Below are 14,682 nucleotides of genomic sequence, written 5' to 3' on the forward strand. Positions count from 1 at the left end.
CAGAAAATTATTAAATAAATCCCTATTATAATTTTTAGTTAATTTCTGCAAAGTTTCCCTAAGAGTGGAACATTTTCATGAACAGGGTGTGAATTAGTTTCCAGCTGGCAGCACGAATGCGAGTGTGTATAAGTTCTGCTTATAGAAGCGTGGAAGCCCAGCTCATTATGAATTACCATTTTTTTTTACTGGGACCCAAGATGGCCAGAAAACTTAGTAGATCGCAAAATAAGAGGATGTCCGAAATAAAGTGCCCTGTCATGTAAACCGTGGTGTGTGTGTATGATCGTAAGATTCATGCACATTGTTCTTACGGTCCATTTACCTCAGTTGCTCTTTATACGTGAGTTTTATAGAAAAAAAATCGCATGCAACTGCTGCACTTATGGCTGGAACGTTTCTTTCTTATTTTGCCGCTTGAAATTGAAAATCAATTATAATTCACACCCTAAGCTTTAACCTGGCAAATCGCGAATCGACGAGGCTACATTTCCTGCTGATTTGTCAGTGGACTTCTAGTGGTGCGGTTCTTCCTCACCTGTATGTTTTCGTCTCTCACGATACTCGTTAAACTCGAGTATGTATTCATATTCATGCATGAGATTCGCAGGATTCATTCTTTTTTTTTAAAAAAAAAAAAAGCTTTAACTACGCTGCTGGTAATAAACTAATATTATTTTCATTATCGGCTAATCGCATTTGTCGTGTACAAATCTCATTGCCATGGATACATTCTTAAATACTTAAAAGAGAACTGTTTTCGAGCAGCGAACAAAAGAAAAATTACACGAGGAACACTTGGCAACCACATACAAAAACCGCTAACGCTTTTCCTTGCCAAATTCACTGACAAGGCAGTCTTTATTATATAAAACACACTGTAAACTTTTGTAGTGGGTTATTGCATAATAAAGACTGCTTTGGTCAGCATTTTTAGTGTTTTATTAAACATGGAAAAAAGTTTAATAGTGTTATCTTCACATGACCCAAACGTTCGCTCGGATTGGCTGTTACCACAGCATCTAGTCAAGAAACAAGTTGCAATAAGAACACGATCTAGTCGCCAAAATCAGTCTAGCAGTCAGCCTGGTAACCATCATTTCCAGCCAGGTAGCCAGTCCCGCGTCAACTAGGGCATTCCAGCAGCAAATCCAGATCAGTGTGATTCGGCCTAATCGCTCTGCTGAAAGGCCTCGAGGGAAGAAGATAACATTGATCGTTTGCAGACATTACGTAAGTGTCAGCTGATTGAAGCAAGCATCGATGAAGAGAGTGATTGCTCTGCTCAGTTCACCTGCGTGCTCGTCGTCGTAAAATATTGACAGAGGTTATGAGATCCGGCCACCATTCGCAGGCACGTGTGAGGAAACTCCGAGTTGGAGCTGCGGTAGGGGCTACAGTTTGCACAGACCCCGTATGCTGATCAATAAACCTGCTCGTAACGGGATACCTTTCATTCGCTGAAAATAATGCCAGATCCCAGACCATTCGTCTGTAGCTGGACCGATGTTATCCAGCCCCATGAATTGAGAGGGCTATAGGAGACACGACTCCCGCACAGCAATATTCTAGGTGAGGCGTGAACGTTTCATGGTGTTCGTCCCCAACTATTTCACGAGTTACATGGTCTTAATTGTTCTTAATTAACCTAGAGAGGTAGAGAAAACGACAAGATTAACCACGAAATAGAGACTAAACTCTGGTGCAACCTATCTTGACAGTGACGTAGTAACAGCATTGCAAACTTCCATCGTTGATACTTTCACTGTCTGCACTAAGAAACAAGACAAACAAGGGAAATAATTTCAATAGTTTGAAATGCAAGGGAAGGAAGTCCAACATGTCGCAATGCGAGGTTTCTTTTAGAATGGAATCGTGTAAAATAAAGAGCAATTAAAACGAGCATGATGTATAAATACAAGAAAATGAACGGAATCGGATAATGAATACGAGATGGCAACGCGCCTTTGAACGGAAAGTTCGCGAGGCTTGAGCACAAAAATATAGTTCCTTAATGAAAACACGTTACAGCGTATACAGAGCATATAAATGTGTTAAAAATATTAGATACTTAAAAACTTGTTGAAATGTAGAGTATTCGGCACGATTATTTTGTTACAAGTCAAAGTTAAAATTATATATACTGCTCAGCAAAGAAGAGAAAACACCCGGAAAATATGCGAGCTAAAATCCACCCCCACCTGTTTCTGTCGCGGTGAACGGCAGCAGACGAGAATATGGGGGAAATTTTTCTTTTTCTTTGCTCTCAAATGGCACGCTGTTGCCACGCTGCCTCACAGCTGTTCTCTGACAGATGAAATTCTGGTGGACCTGCCGCAAAACGCGACGTTCAGGGTGGCGCGGTCAGTGGTTGAAGAAGTATGGATAGCGTTCGTGACGATTCCCGATTTAAATAATTAATGACAATAAAATCTATTGTCATGGTTGTGATTCCAGTCTTGTTTGGGAAAGTTCTGAAATTCTTCTCTTGCAACTTGCAGTACTCTGCCCAAATTACGATCCACATTTTGTGATGCAATACGACCCTTTATGATACCCCAAACATACTCAATAGGGTTTAGATCGCAATGATAAGGTGGAAGGAAGACGAAGTACGGTGTGGCCGTTTTCTGCTGCAAGAGTGTCGACCCGATATTGCAGGGGCTTTTTGTTGGGTTTGATTAGCTGATATAACTAATATATATATATATATATATATATATATATATATATATATATATACTATATAATACTATATATATATATATACTATATAATCCTAAGTCATTGCAAATAATGTTGCGAAGAGTTTCACGACTACCCCGAAAATTATTTTTTGTCTTTAATTTCGATAGCACTTCATGTTCAACCGTATAAAAATTACCAATAGTTCTTCTAATCAAACACTTGTCAAAGTCGTCTACAACAATTCTACTCTTTTCGGCAGACCTGTGATTACCTGGTGTCGTAAATTTCCCCCCGGAATTTCCTTCCTTTCTAATTTTCTTAATGAAAGTGTCCGACGACATTTGAACTGCAGCCGCCGCACGCTTTGTAGCTTGATTGACCGGAAACGTGTAACATCCTTCTCTCGCTTCGTTGTCAAAAAAATTAACAACATTGGAAATCACCTCTCGGCTCTCACTATGTACGGTTTCGCCCTTCATTTCGGTACAAACAACATACACAACAGACGCACTCGAACTCAATGACCTTTCGTCCATGTAAGTTTGGCAACATTGAAAGGGTGTCAGAAGTCGAGCAGTTTACTACCCCCCACCTCCCACCCGATCCAACCCTCGATCAGCTGTACACAAAAACGTTCCGTTCCTCCTGTGTGTTTTCTCTGCGGACTCTGAGACACAACTGAGACGGAGAGAATCTTTCATGCTTTGCGCGGAGTGATACAATGGTTTCGCATCAACCTGAACTGCGGTCCCAGCTGACGTCACTGTCAAGATAGCTTGCACTTTAGTATAGTGATTTGTTGAGATAACGAGACAGACACGTGTAAAATCGAGAGACGAGACTGGGAGTTACTTTCGGACAGCTTCGTCTTGTTCCATACTCAAAATGATGATAATAGAAAGACACCCTTAATAAAAATTGCTTCAGAATTTGACTTATTCAGACAGGCATGTTATATTTGTTTGTAACTTAAATAAAGAGGATAACTGGGAAGTTTCAAGATGAGAACGGGCAGGTATTCACTTAGTTAAGAGTAAATCAATCGCCATACGAAAATACAATACCCTGAAGAGTTTGTTTGTGTGTGTGTGTGTATAATTTATATCTCTAGAACATATTATATCTAAAGAAATAATTGTCCTTTTTTCACACCTTTTCCTTGTCTATCTTCTGGTATTTGAATGGTCATGATGGAGAATTCCACCTCTAGAAAGAGGGAGAGAAGGAAAATGTAGATAAGGAGAGAAAGAAGCAGTGAAAGAGAAAATGTGGAGCGAGAGGTAGAGAGAAACAGTTAAAAAAAGGGGGAGACATTAAGTAAAATTTCCTTACATAGAAAAACGACATGCAAGAAGTGATTTCATAAACAAGATATGTTGTTCTTGTCATAGCTGAAAATGAACAAACAAAGCTGTCAAAATGTGAAACTTGCTAAATAGCGGACAGGAAAGAATGAAATACACAGAAAATATGAAAGAATGGAATATTTGGATTTAAGTGGTAAAAGAACCCAGATTTGTAAGAGCACATGACAAAATGTTACCTAGGAGAAAATTCATCTATAGGGAATCATCACATGACAGAAGAATAGAAGAAGATATGTGGGTAAATTTTCTGAGATGTTCCAAGTTTGTCTAATGTGCAAGAAACATATTGGAAATAAATAGAATAGAGTGAAGGAGCATGCGGAAATAGTTTGTTCCCAGGAGAAATAAGTAAAAAAAAAAGCAATGCAGCGAGAGAGGAGATATACAGAAGGAAACGGAGCATACATCAGCATTTCTTGCACATAGAATTGGGTAGGAAAATAGGAAATATGTCCTAATTTAACAGTAGCTTTCAAACGACATCTAACAGAAGAAAAATATTTTGCCTGGTAAGAGAAGTTCGAGGAGTAAGGGTCATGGATTGCGAGAAGAAACGTAGCAGAGTGGATGGAAGAAGCATGAAAGAACATTAAATAACGCGAGAAGCATTAAGAAAGGACATGATACAAGCAGATTATACACGCAATAATGTAAAAATGTTAGAATGGGCCAAGAAATCGAAATAGAAAAGTAGCAGATGTATTTATTTGCACCCAACAGAGAAAATATCCCCATTTACAGGAAACCTTACACTGCCATATACACTTTTTATTTTAAACTGTGAACATATAACAATATACATACATATAGTCATACACACAAACACGTATCTGCATAATATAATAACGTTAGTATGTACAACTATACAAATGGAACGTAGGCTAATTATCCTTATTCATATACATAGTTTAATAATTCCTTGAACATAAAATTCCATGTAAACACTGTCTACCACAAACGTAGAGACTCAATATATCGGTTGGTTGTAATAACATTTAATATTAAAAGGAAATAAATAACAACATATGTAATTGTGAAACGCGCAAACAGGAAAAAAACAACAGAATATTTCACAAATAGAAACACAGGAAATAAGTAATACAGAGATATAAGAACCAAATTACCGTATTGGCTCGAATATAAGCCGCACCCTAAAATTTGAAGGAGCGAAAAGAAAAAAAAGACTATACCCGAATATAAGTCGAGGGAAGAAAATAAAAATGGTCCCCTGAAAGATCTCGTTGAAATGGCATTTTTCAGTTTCGGCTCAGCAGCAACCCAACGTCGCACATTATATTCGTCAAGTCCATATTTTCTTCCGGCCTCAGCTGCAAGCTTGAAACTTGCATCGTAACTACGCCTTATTCCCAGGCTTGATGATGCTTTCTTCTCCACACGATCGTTCATATTGGCGACAAACCTGTAGATCCACTTCAGTAGAAATGAATACCTGTATAAGCTTAGAGAAGAACCAACACAATGTTAATAAAATCAAGGAGTACGTTATCAAGAATACCGACAATTTTTACAATGTCCAGTTGGAAACAACAATGCTATTGTTCCAGTTAGAAACAACAATGCTGTTGTTGGATAACATTATGGTATCTACAATGCGACCAGTTTCTACAATACTATTGTTGCATTATCGTTATTTCAAATGCGAAATCGGCACATTTTAACAGCATATGATTTGACGAAATGTCCTTCTTTTAAGGTCGCCAATATAAGACGCATCCTAATTTTTCACAATTGAAATGTGCGGCTTATATTCGGGCCAATACGGTATTAGAATTTTCCAAAGTAAGCAATGCTGTATTAGGAAAATATTAAATGCCTAAAACATGTATTTTGTGTATTTTCTGTAGTATGTAGATGTACTTGTACTAATTGTCCTTTCTTTTTTTGTAGGTGAGTGCTATTTCTGTCAGTAGTCCTGCTGCGGTAATGTACAAGCCTTATATCTTTCTTATTTTCCCTTTTATCTTCTTGAACTGGTCCTAACCGAATTTCGGTGGTGGGCGTAGAATGAGCGCAGCGCATTTCCTTACAGTGCAACACTGGTTGCCTACCTGCCGTGATATTTCCAAGTTGTTATTAGTTTTATCTACCGACTGGATTTCATGTCTAGGGAACCGAACATTTTCTGGTATCCATTCCTACTTATTATGCAGATAGGAAGGAAATGACCTTGGGTAATTTATTAGTTTTATATTTACTTCACTTTTCTGCCACTTTTGGTTAATCGCGAACATAGTTTTATTAAAACATAGAATATTTTAAGAGAAGGGCTTGATTGACAAGCCTGTTCGTACATTAAGAATGAAGGCGAAAAGTTCAAGCAATGAAAAGCAAACAATAATAATATTCATAACGCTGTAAATAAGGAACGAATGTAACTTTAAAGTCTTACAAGAAAATAGTGCATGGTTCTGAACTTTTGTTTTCAAAATCTAACTATCCAAGTCGAATTTACAAATGTCAATATTACGTGAACGATTTTTCTCGTTTTATCACAGCTACGTAAAATTGACGTACAATGCACAACATAACAAACCAAATCAAGACGATCAGCGCTTGCACCCTCCTTACCACAGTGCTGCCTTATGTCCGATAGAAAACTTGAGGCACTGCTAGGCGGAGGGGTGAGTGGGTGCGAGGTAGGAGGTAAAGGAGGGATTTGAGCGCAAAGCATACGTAAATTTTACGTACGGTAGTGTTGTAACAAAGGTTCACCCCTTCCAATACTCGATTAAGACATTTCATGAGGAATGAATTAAAATTTTTGGGTGCGTCGGGACGTGGCCATTTTGAACCCCTTAAAATGTTCTTACAAAATCCCTCTTATATAGAACCATAGCCTTAAATTAAAAAAAAAAGGAGTGTAAAGAACTCCTTAAGGAAAGTTAAGTGCATTGTAAGGGGACCTGCACAAGACATACACAACACATAAAAAAGGTAAGGCAATAAAACTTGCTGAGATACAGTGTAAAAGGCCTGTACTTCTCAAAAAGCTAAAAACATTGATTAAAAGACTGCAATCATCTCCCAACATGGAAGATTGAAATATGGGAAAAGAAAAATCGCCACATTTGATAATAATATACTGAACGTGCCTCTACGTAAGTTCGTGTCGACGATTTCTAACCTTCGGTATGTTTACAGCAGAACACTGCATCGGCAGTTCTTTGATTTTGTAACAACTCAGCCCATATTGGTGCTGTTGAACTCCCCTGGAATTGCACGTGAAATCGGCATGGATATTTAGTTGTTCCGACAAACAGTGGGAATTATAAGTATCGTGCTTGCTTCGCCCTTGTTGACAAAGTCTGTGGGAAAATATTGTACACAAAAGCCCTCTTATCACCGGGAGAAGTAGAGAGAGGCTTACTCCTGGCGGAGCCTTGTTTATCTCGGAACTTACAATATCGAGAACCCAAAAACCCTGCAACGAAGAACATAGAAGTCTCCTGTAGTAACTTCAGCTGTACGCTGTTTTGTCGGAAACGTAAGAAGAAAGGAAGCGCGACAATTAGCGAAAGTTGCAAATTTGATGGAACCCGCCAATCAGACGTTCTTAGCATTTACTTTCAAAATGAGCGGAAGGTGCCTATGGTATAAATTTTTGCTCATGTCTAAGGAATCTGGAATTATACTTCAGTGTATGCACCACAGGTACGGCCATGTAGTAAGTACTCCCTGGAATCTGCATTCAGGTTTTGCTTCTACAACCAGGAGAATATCATGTGGGGCTTTGCGTACCAGCCACGCCTACGCACAGAGAACTAAATGCATCATATCGATTGATGCACTAAATTGTGTTTTGTATCTTCTTCGAAGAATCAGATTCACATTTTGGTACATTTTTGTATGTCGTGAAACAAACACCAAAGTTCATCATTTGATTCAAGTGAGGATTTATTTCTTTCGGTCGAGATGCACTTTAATACATCAGCTGATGCGTTTTTTCACCAGCATGCATCATCCAAAAAGATGCAGGAAGGTGCATCAAGGAACATCAACTGATGCATTGAAGTGCATCTCGACTTAAAGAAAGCCTCACTTGAATCAAATGATGCACTTTGGTGTTTCTTTCACGACATACAAAATGCACCAAAATGCATCAAATGTGAATCTGATTCTTCGAAGAAGCTACAAAACACACTTTAGTGCATCAATCGATGCATTATGGTGCATCAATCGATATGATGCATTTAGTTCTTTGTATGTATTATGATTGGTATATAATAGAGTGTTGCAGGGAGACTATTTCGCTCGAGCGAATAACACTCGGAACGGGCAAAACGAGCTGTATACGCTCGAAGCTCAGTGAACCACGAATTTTTGTCTGGTGGGGCAAGTGCCAGGAAAAACGTACCAATAATAATAATAATAATAATAATAGATTATATTAGTATTATTATTGTTATTATTATTATAACATTATTAGTAGCAGTAGTGGTGTCAAAGACGTTATTATCCTTGTAAATTACTCAAGAGAGGGGTAGAAGTCGGTGCTAAAGCATTTCTGGTCGAACAAACTATTTTAATTATTTGTTCAACACGTTCAATTTCACATTAATAACGGGAAACAAGCACACAAACTATTTTTGAAAGACAGAAAATGCATGATAAATGCATTCCGAATATGTATATAAAATAAAAAATACATAGCAACGTGCCAACACTAAATTGTGTACTTATTCAAAGTTTCTTTAATACATATATACACAACATATATTATTTAAATACATTACACAATCAATTCATCCACCTCATAATAAACCAACAGCAAAAATTATATAAATTGTCTCTGAAATGTGCACGCTCCCTTTCCTCGAAACAGTTGTTTATGCATTTAAGACAAAATCAATCAAGAGAAGTCTCTCTGGTAAAGTAGAATATAGCACAGAAAATAACGACATATTGCGAGATTCAAATTTTTTTGCAGACTGAAACCAATATTGATTTAATAGGGCGCAAGTAATTTATCGGGGCGCCATGGCATTCTCTTTTTTCCAACTTTTTTCATTTAAATCGTTTGGCGCTCAGGGTCAACTCCCCCCGCCCCCTAGTTACGGCTCTGAACTTGATAAGAGTAAGAAAATGAGGTACTGCGAGCAAGAAAATTTTCCAAAATGAATTTTTATTATACATAAAATTTGAAATTTGTGGCGGTAATTGCCCCCCTGCAGGTATCCTTGACCGTCAATGTTTGCCCCTCCCCCCCAGAACTCATATCCGTCCAAGGTTGAGTCCCATCCCCTGTGGTTGCGCCACTGATTGTATGCGCTCGAGGGTGAGAGACTCGATCGAATACGAGCGACCGAGAGTGGTATCATGCAGTACTTCGGTATAGAAAGTGCAAGGATGGCTTTACCGTAAGCACCCAAATGTCAATCTCTTCCACATCCTGGACTGCTTTTTGCAGACTGACGAGGCTCTGGCGTCTGAACTCTCAGCAAGTATAATCCTCCGTGGGGCTTACGAAGCTAGACTTCAAAAAGAGCTCTGTTCATGTGCGTGTATGGATATCTGTCAATTTAATATTATCACCTTTTATCCTCATCTTCACTAGCCAATAGCGGCAGAAAAGCGACGTAAAAAAAAACAAAATCAGTCGTTTATAGTTTCTAACATCTTGATTTGTCGATTTACACGGTTACATGCAAAGGAAAAATGTGTATTTTTGTAGAAGTCTGCGAGCTGTTGATAAGTGTTTTGACTGCTCCAATAAGTCCAATTAGCTGGTGATTCCAAGAACTTTAATTTCAGTCGAGCAGCTGCCATGTAATAATTTATGGGGAAATTTTTCTAGTCGCTCCGTCATTATTTAAATTTCCAAAGCAACCTAGCCATTGTGTGAACACCGCTTCCAAACAGAAAACTCAATTGCTTATCTACAGCGTTTTCGTCTCATTAAAGCTGCTTATCTGCTGCACTAGGAGCTGCCGCTAGCTGGTGGCAGATACCTTACGTTTTGCGACCGTGTCACTTGGCGTTGCATTGCTTCGTCCTCTATTAATCTGACTTAAGGACACTCCGCTCATTTGTCAGTTTCACGTCGGCCATGAAAATCGAAATCGCACAGCCCGTTTTTATCGATTGTTTTTTGGCAATCGATAGTTTTTCCTGCAAGCAATTTAGTACACACCTGTTAATATAATGGGAGGAGGGACACGTGCGATAAAATAACTCGAACACTCCCCAAAGTCTACTTCAGAACTACTTCAGAACTTAGCATACATTGTGTGCGACATTTGCAATCTTCGGAATTTATATTTATTATATCTGAATATGGACTGTGGTGGTATTGGCATTTATCATGTTTACGTTCGCTTGTGTATTATATTGTTTCTAGGCTAGTCATACTCTACAATTGACATTTTTTTCGATTCAGTTCTGGAGCAACTTGCAGCCAGAGCTGGCAACCGCCTGGAAAGATGACAGTTCGTTCACCAGCGATAAATAAAATTGTCATGTTCATTTGGATTGCAATAGATGTAGTAGGTATCCGTGCGTTTATGCAACACGTCGTGCACTGCCGTTGTTTGGCTGCATCGTTGCAGGATACGTTCTTTCGAGATTCCTGTGGCATCCCGTCTTCGGCTTCCTGACTAGTTTGACTAAATCAAACTCTCTTAACGCCGTCGATTCTAATCGCCAGTTGACCGCGTTTACATGTAAGATTAAAACTAGGGAAACGGGGGCTCATTCACGAAATGGGCAACATGACAGACAATTGAAACAATATTTGAAAAGTTTTTCATCCTGTAAAGTTTGTAAAGTAGAAGTTATCACAACTGAAGAAAATTGTTCACACACTACGAGCAACGTTTCTGTCGACAACTAGTGTGTAAAAAAGGCTGGAAACCGTATCAGGATTACTTTTTACAAAGAGATATAATTCATTACTCACTCATTAGACTATCGGCGCCACTGCTGAATGTGTTCCTTTAGAGAACCCTTTCCTCTATGGGAGGCGTAGTGATAACGTTGTCGCCTTACGATCAAGGGTTCCCAGGTTCGATACCCAGTGGAGGCATCTAGTGATGCAGATCCAGTTTTAAACTGTAGGTCCAGTCCCGATTAACATATCTATGCTTAAAGTGGGCTTAAAACTTATCTATTTTGACATATTCGGCTGGGACAAGAAACTTCAATGTAGGGGATTCCGTTCTTTACAATCAGCTGCTCATAATCAGGGAACGTGTTTATGTAAATACATATCTTCATATGATGCTAAAATTGATGTTTTGTATTATGTTTGCGAATTGTGGTATATTTTCCATGTATTAGCTTTTATCACATATTTTAGTATTTTCCATATTTTCAAACATTTTCCTACGTATATTCCATATTCATGCTATTTCTTATTTACCCTTGTGGTAAATACCAAAGGGTTTCATTCATCTATATTCTGTTAGTTTTGAACTCTGTTTATTTTAAATCTTGACAACAGAGAATGCATCTGTTATTCAAGCACCCTTGTCAGCAACAGAGAATGTAGGTAAGCTCGAGTTTTCGCCGTGAAATCCATTGCTTATTTTGAATATACTCCCGCTCTTCCATGGCATACTAAAAGCAGTCTGTCAATATAAATCTATATTTAGGGACAGCAAGAGGAGATTCACGTTTCACCTCTTAAAAGAACGTTTGGTAATCCATTGTTTTGAACAAAAAAAAATAAACCACATTTTGAATTTATTACAATTATTGCAATATAAGACTAATGTATTTTATTTAGCTAGGTGAGGCAAAGGCAAGTGCGTAATGAAAATGTAAAATATTCATTTACGTAGCTAACACTTTTTTTTTGGTACATATAAAGACGCTCCCTACTCATAATATTGGTATGCCCTCGTTCAGAGGTGCTTGAAAGACGACAATTGTTATGAGAATGTGATTCTCTGCGAGATCTGAAAGTGCAAATTATGTCCGCTGCGGGACGCGATAACAGAAGTTTTAGGTTTTTTCTGTTATTCATAATTGCACTGAATACGCTGATATGTATCCACTGATATTTTGACCGATATTGACTGTTCTCGCATCCCTTATACTGAATTGTAATAGCTTGTTGAGCTTACTACACCACGGAGATACATCAAGCTGTTACAATTCAGGATACAGATCCCAATATAGGATACGATCAATATCAGTCATATAATATCTAGTAAAGGAAGTGAAATAACGAATTTTAACTATTTCCTCTATTCCAGAGGAACTTGTCCGATGTATTGTGTCGTTTTGATCTTAGGACGTAAAATGACACAAAAAAGGAAAGGTTCTTTTTTCTTACACTGTTTTCACAGGTTCTGCAAATTGAGGGAATTTGTATGGGGAAAGGGATATTTTCGCCTATCGAATGGAAATTCCCGGTCGCTTTCTGTACCGATCTTCCTAGGAACGGGGAATTTTGGGAACCTTTTTTCAGGATCGGTTTAAATTCGGTCCAAGTTCCGTATTGAAATGAAACAATACGCAACTGGACCGAATTTAAATTGAGCGAGAAAAAAGGTTCCGCTCCTGTTGCGTAACCCGTTAGAATTTATGGGTTCCTGGACCTAGAACAACCCTGGTTTTTGGGCATCTGTTTGTGAAAGGGGAAATTTTAAGGTCGAAAAGGGAAATTTGTCATGTGCGAGAGGGAAATTTTGTTCTGGGCCAGGGACACCGTTGATTCCCGGCTGCTTTGCGAGCCTGCGCCTTTCTAGACGTGGGATATGCCAGGCGGCCAGCTGAGCGCCGAGGAAAGTGTTGGTGTTGCAGTAGGCGGTCGAGCAGGAATGCGGCGGTGGCAGTCTCTCTCCAGACACTTTTCGCACGTGAACTTTTGAAAGGACGCGCGACGATGCACGTGGCGGTGCGGATCTGATCGAGCACGGGACCGCGAGTGGCCAAGTTTCGGAAAAAGGCGACAATGGAAGAAGCGCGCTCGGGACCAGCTGTTTTCCTACGCACGGCCAAGTGATGCAGCGCGCCCCGCCGTCTACGTGATGCAGCTGGGGGAGTAGATTCGACGTGCACGAGGTGAAGGATCCAGGTGCGATGTTGTGAATCGGACGGAACGAGTGTGCTTTCTCAGCGGAGCGTCGCACTGCCCCCCCAGAGAGCCTGCCTCCCCCCGGCAGGGATGGACTCTTCCGTCTGCTTGGTGTTCAACATGGCGGCACCGAGCGGTGACTTGCGGGCCATGGAGAGTTGGTAGCGAGGGACATGTACCGCAGCCGTGTGTTCCGTGGCGAGGAGCAGGGCTCCCCCGGTAAGTCCACGTAACTCGTTGCATGCTGGGACGGCGGGGATTCCCCCGTTTAACCCCCCGAGACCATCCCCGCGAGGGTCGGGAAATGCGATCGAACCCGGAACCCGTGCACCTTCCCACGTTTTGGAACCCCTATCCGTGCCTCCCGGACCAGCACGACCTACCTACCCCTTTCTTCGCCCTGCCACGTCTCAGCTTTTCCCCTACAGCTCCCTCTGATTCCCGTGGCGGGGTGTTTATTACAATGTGTTACACTGTATTGGTTCCAGGGTTAGAATCCCGGCCTGGGTGTTCTTTGCGAGTGTCTAACGAGGTCCTGGCGCCTAGACCCATGCCCAGTATAATTCTCTATGGGACTTGTGTAATGTCCATGTGTGTTCATGTCATCTTAGCACCGTTCAACCTCATCTTCACAATTAACCAAAAGTTGTCGAAACGCGAAGTAAAAAAAAAAAAAACATTCATTTTTTGTGAGTGTCCCTTCATCATCATAATCATCACTCATTCTCGTCGTCGGATTGGCCAAAAGTGGCAGAGAGACTTCGTAAACCAACAATCAAAGCCAACTGCCCCGTCCGTTCATATGTTTACCTCCGAGTGCTACCTCACCCCCTTCCCCACAACCACGCACCAAAAACTATAAAGTTTCGTCTTGTGTTGGCTCCCCGTCACGTGATCGGTGAGGTCACTGCGGGCTCCCATCTTCTCGTGCAGTGATGTAACCGTATTGTTTAGTCTGTCTGACACACTTCCGAATACTTGTGTGGCATTCCTTTGCATTCCAGCATGAACCGATCCCACTCGAATTGTCAATGCTCGGTTGTTTCTTCGGTGGTATCGGGCGTTACGTCAGAGTTGCAAAAATTCTTTCCAAGGATGCGTAAAGAGCATTCCTGGCGATCCATCGCCGCCCCTAATTGACCACTCATGGATGCCAGTGCTGTGTACTTTGCTTAATTTTCAGTGAACTTAAAGATGGGTAAGTCCATTTAAATCCTTAAGTGTATGGAGCTTTGTGAATATGTGCAGCAAAAAAAATAAACTTGCCACGGTATTTCCAACCCTCGTGCAGTATTTTTTTCCGAATATATTGTAAAGCAAGAACATGAGGTTACAATTTTCGAAGGCATGACAGTTGGCTTACAAAGTGAACAAATAAAATAGTTTTCTGCCCAATGCATTTTACAGACAAATATTTGTGCATCTCCTGGGATGTCCCACCATGTTTACATTTTTCAAACCCACTTTCGTCTGAACGTTTGGATACCCTTGTCGCCTTTAGCATATAAGTTCTCGAGTTTCTTTTGAAGGCCGAGGAAAATTTTCCAGTGCTTGTACTTTACTGATATTGAAACACATTTCCGATTA

The 14,682-nt window shown here is 40.1% G+C and overlaps 1 protein-coding gene across 6 annotated transcripts in view; it reads left to right on the top strand.

The window, feature by feature from the left end:
* Pur-alpha (Purine-rich binding protein-alpha) overlaps positions 1-14,682 on the top strand; it is a 184,530-nt gene that overhangs the window by 111,204 nt on the left and 58,644 nt on the right. Inside the window, exon 1 of one of the 6 annotated variants that reach the window (XM_083132135.1) lies at positions 12,803-13,314. The exons of the other annotated variants lie outside the window; for them this stretch is intronic. Coding sequence (XP_082988261.1) covers positions 13,269-13,314 — 46 coding nt within the window. The 5' untranslated portion in view covers positions 12,803-13,268. Of the gene's footprint in view, positions 1-12,802; positions 13,315-14,682 lie in introns of those variants that run through there. 6 annotated transcript variants of the gene reach the window in all.

This window comes from Lepisma saccharinum, chromosome 12 (assembly GCF_977018435.1).
Source record: "Lepisma saccharinum chromosome 12, izLepSacc3.1, whole genome shotgun sequence".
Lineage (NCBI taxonomy): Eukaryota > Metazoa > Arthropoda > Insecta > Zygentoma > Lepismatidae > Lepisma > Lepisma saccharinum.